This window comes from Alosa pseudoharengus, unplaced genomic scaffold (assembly GCF_046254945.1).
Source record: "Alosa pseudoharengus isolate Yale_2024_CS ecotype anadromous, Long Island Sound unplaced genomic scaffold, YU_APseudo_1.1 YU_APseudo_1.1_scf_5, whole genome shotgun sequence".
In the NCBI taxonomy this organism is placed as follows: domain Eukaryota; kingdom Metazoa; phylum Chordata; class Actinopteri; order Clupeiformes; family Clupeidae; genus Alosa; species Alosa pseudoharengus.
In genome coordinates, this window is record NW_027468837.1 from 41,003,562 (window position 1) to 41,008,561 (window position 5,000).

The 5,000-nt window shown below is 43.0% G+C and overlaps 1 protein-coding gene across 1 annotated transcript in view; it reads right to left on the minus strand.

Annotated features, from left to right (window-relative positions):
* The window catches only part of kaznb (kazrin, periplakin interacting protein b), a gene marked incomplete at its 3' end in the record, with an annotated part of 175,612 nt that overhangs the window by 93,874 nt on the left and 76,738 nt on the right, over nt 1-5,000 (minus strand). The window contains exon 4 of the mRNA XM_076269258.1: nt 2,026-2,031. Within this exon, the coding sequence (XP_076125373.1) occupies nt 2,026-2,031 (6 nt within the window). The remainder of the gene's footprint in view (nt 1-2,025; nt 2,032-5,000) is intronic.

Sequence of the window (5,000 nt, forward strand, 5' to 3'; positions counted from 1 at the left end):
AACACATCACACATTCACACCTGAACATGGGCCTGAACATGGGAGCTCACAGACATGCCCCATAGTGCAGCACTGTAGCTGCCCCATGTACATGCCCCCATAGTGTAGCGCTGTAGCTGCCCCATGTTCATGCCCCCAGAGTGTAGCACTGCATACACATATGTCAGATGCTGAGGCGTGCGTGTGTGTGTGTGTGTGTGTGTGTGTGGTTGTGTGTCCTGCACATGCGTTACAGATTGCAGGCTAATAGAACTTCCTGCTCTGCTCCCACTGCAGCTAGACTATCTGATGGGAGTGTAGCACTCTAGCTGCCCCATGTACATGCTCCATGTACATGCCCCTAGAGTGTAGCACTGTAGCTCACAGACATGCCCCCAGAGTGTAGTGCTTTAGCTCACAGACATGCCCCCAGAGTGCAGTGCTTTAGCTCACAGACATGCCCCCAGAGTGCAGTGCTTTAGCTCACAGACATGCCCCCAGAGTGCAGCACTGTAACTGCCTAGCTGGGTTAGCGGCTGGCTGTAGCAACTCAAGCTAGGTACTAGGTTCTTTGTAGGGTTAGGGTGTGTGTGTGTGACTCTGCCTGTCTACGTACTTCCGCTCATTTACATTTCCCTACAGTACTCCGTCTGGAATAGCTCTCGTTCACTTAGTTTACTTCGGCAACTTGTCTCCAAACCAACCAGCGAACGGGTGTTCCTGAGTGCGATTACGTTTAAGTTGCAAGCCTATCGTTATTGTTGTGTCCCCCGTGGTTAACATACGTCATTACCAAACGTTAGTGATTGAACTCCGATGATTTCAAACATGGCCGGATTATCATGACCACGGGCCCTGGGCACAAAATCGGAATGGGCCCCACCTCCCACCCTGCACGCACCTACGCGGGCACGCACGCACGCACGCAGGCAAATAGCCAACCAACTCACTCTCGCGAAGGACACACAATTATAGTGTTTACAGCAGATAAACCCTCAATATAACAGGCTACAGAGACATTTAGAAAAAGTTTGAAAACTGTTGAAAAATAGGTAAAACGTTGATCAGCCTACAAGCTGAATTTTGGTAGCCTAATGGACGGAATTGTAGACTACACAAAATCGAGGATTTCTCCTCAAGGACATTTTTTGAATTCTGGCAGCTAATTGGACGTTGTTCACGCAATTTTGGACAGAAACGTTAAGGTGAATACAGGCAAGCTGCCCGTCTGGCTCATCCAAACCTCACACTGCATGCGTGAAACAAACACTACAACTTGGACATCACAATAAATGAGGATACCCATAAATAAATCTGCACTGATAAGATGTTTAATTGACAGAAATCAATTACGTTTGTATATGCTATCATCTAGAAACTACTACAACTCCACCATCAGTGGATCTCAAAGCTGCTGTAACCTAATGGTTGTGCTTTAGGATTAGTGAGTCTGGCCATGCGAGCACTCTCACGTCCCGTACCTGCTGATCCAGTAATATATTCACCTTTAGCTTCGTCTCTGGTCAAAACGTGTGTCATATTCATAGCATGTAAGCCTTGGCTGCACTATTGCAATCTATACCTGCCATTAACAAACATGAATGGGTAACGCTTTAGAATAACATGTGCTTATTAGGTATTAACAGTGCATAATAAGCAGTTAACAATTAATTACTAACAGTTAGTTAACTGTTGTTATCCTTTAATAACATTAACTAACTGTTAACATGCAGCTTGTAAGTGTTAATAAGCAGCCTTTTAGGTTACTTACAAGCATATTTGTTAACAGTTGTAAGTGTTAACAAGCAGCTTGTTAATGCTTGTTAATGGTGTATAAGACAAAAAGGTGGATAACTAATACGCTTATAAGACCTTTCTTACCTATTTGTAGTACATTTTGCAGCCCCCCAATCTAAAGCGAGGACCATGTAGCCTATAGTTCCACAAGCCCAACCTTCTATCTCTCTATACTATATCTCTCTATCTAGCTTGGTTTAGCTGTGAGAAATGCACCTTTAAAATTGTTGCAGTGAGCAGGAATCGAACCCCGGTCTCCTGCTTCAAAGAGTGCATCACTACTTACTGAGCTACACTACTTTTCTTGTACAGCTGATGAAATTGTTTATTTTGATTCTATATTCCGAAGTGCTATATCACACTAGCTATGCTTTTTACAAATATGTTTCTGATGGAAAAGTGGTGTTTAATTAATGCAGAAACAGACCACGAATGTTCGCCTCTGTTCAAGGCAAACTGAAACATGTTTCAAATCGATCACGAACGTTCGCCTATGTTTGCAACTTTAAACCAGAGCTTTGAACGCACCCACTTATCGTCTTTAAGCCTCGGTTGCTAGGTAACCAAACTATATACAAAGCTGGCATATCTTTAGACTGCTGACAAACTGACAAACTATTTTATGCGTTCACTGAACAAAGATTATGGAAATTAAACACCACTTTTCCATCAGAAACATATTTGTAAAAAGCATAGCTAGTATGATATAGAAGATCAGAATATTTTCCATCAACTAATTAGGAACAGTAGTGTAGCTCAACAAGTAGCGATGCACTCTTTGACACGGGAGACCGGGGTTCGATTCCTGCTCACTGCAACAATTTTGAAGGTGTATTTCTCACAGCTAAACCAAGCTCGATAGAGAGATAGAAGGTTGGGCTTGTGGAACTTTAGGCTACATGGTCCTCGCTTTAGATTGGGGGGCTGCAAAATGTACTACAAATAGGTAAGAAAGGTCTTATAAGCGTATTAGTTATCCACCTTTTTGTCTTATACACCATTAACAAGCATTAACAAGCTGCTTGTTAACACTTACAACTGTTAACAAATATGCTTGTAAGTAACTTAAAAGGCTGCTTATTATCACTTACAAGCTGCATGTTAACAGTTAGTTAATGTTATTAAAGGATAACAACAGTTAACTAACTGTTAGTAATGAATTGTTAACTGCTTATTATGCACTGTTAATACCTAATAAGCACATGTTATTCTAAAGCGTTACCCATGAATGCGCTCGCTCTATGCGTAAAGCCACTAAATTATGTGTGTGCTTACTGTGTTACACTCAAAAGTTTAGATAGAAGTAGATTTCATGTTTGTAGGTTGTTGAAGTGTGGACGAACTGTTTCACCCTTACTCACTGACCGTGTCAGTGTCAAAGCTGAGCATTTGTGCAGGCAGCTACAGACACTGTTTCTGACGTGATTTAGCATAATATTTTGATCGAACGGGTTGCACAAATGCATACGATTAGGGAAGTGAGGACTGCCTTTGTAACGTGATGGAGCATAATATTTTGACTGTGCCCAGAGCCCCTTACTGGTCCTGTGGCCCTGGGTAAGTGCCCAGTTGCCCTAATGGTTAACCCGGCCCTGATTTCAAACTTCAGACAAGCGTCCACCAACCAGGAAATAAACGTTTGCCAATGGAACTAGGCCAGACTCTCTGCGAAGTCAGAGAGTCTGGTATCCAGGCTATGTGTGTGTATGTGTGTTTTTGAGAAGTGAGGAGAGCAGAGCAATATCAGTGTGTATTCTATCAGGACCAGAAGTTTGATTGCGCTATCACCGAGCAACATCTACCACAGAGCATCATTCTATTGTAATGGAGACCAAGCAACATCTACCACAGAGCATCATTCTATTGTCATGGAGACCAAGCAACATCTACCACAGAGCATCATTCTATTGTCATGGAGACCAAGCATCATCTACTACAGAGCATCATTCTATTGTCATGGAGACCAAGCAACATCTACCACAGAGCATCATTCTATTGTCATGGAGACCAAGCAACATCTACCACAGAGCATCATTCTATTGTCATGGAGATCAAGGTAACGTCATACTAACTGAAATTCTCGCTCTCTCCTGCTCGCTCTCTCTCTTCCTCTCTCTCTTCCTCTCTCTCTTCCTCTCTCTCTTCCTCTCTCTACCCCCTTTCTCTCCCTCCATCTCTCCATCTCTTTCTCGCCTCTCCTTCCGAGTGTATTTCTCTAGCCATTCATCTAATGTTCCCACATTTCTCCCTCCTAAACTCAATCCCAGCAAATGAATGAGAATAGGCAGTAAACAGAGAGAAACATGCACACACAGACACAGACACACCCTCGCACACACACACACACACACATACACACACACACACACCCACCCACACAAACACACACACACTCACACACACAAGCACATCACTTTGTCACCCAATAAAGATCTCCACAGGAAGCTTCTCATTTGCAATGGATTCTGGGAGTCCTGCTGTGAGTTATATCACAGAAGCAGTGCTCTCTCTTTAACACACACACACACACACACACACACACACACAGACATGCACACACACATCACACATACACACACACACACACACACACACATCACACATACACACACACACACAGACAATCACACTAGTGCTGTCGCGATTAGTCGACTTAGTCGACCTAATCGACCATGAAAATTAGTCGACGGCAATTTTTTTAGTCGAAGAGTCGTTTTACTATTGACCGCCTATTTATTTTTGGTCTCACGGCTGTAATGTTATATTAACTCTATGTTATTAACTCTTGAAAAGTACAATGACTGTCTTTGGATGTTAAACAGGCTACTAAGACTTTGGCATGTTTTAAACCCCACTATGCACGCAAGTGTTAATGCCAGCAGCAAAGCTGCGTGCCTGCCTGCTTTCAGCGCAACTAATTATTAGGCAGAGCTAAGTGGGGGGAGCTAAGCTACTAGGTTACGCTAGTCCAGACTCTGACTAATATAGTAGCCTATTGTGGAAATTGAAATAAGTGAAGTGAAGTGTCCCACGTTGACAACGCAACGGCGTGTCATTACTGTAATTCATTCATACAAAAAAACGTTAAACCGAACATGCCGCCGCCCGTGATATCAACAATCAAGGTGCGCGTCATTTCCCATGGTCAATAAGTCACGGTGCATATTTTTTTTAGCGTTCAAGCCAACTGATAAAGTGAAGTAACCTATGTGGTAAGACGCGCA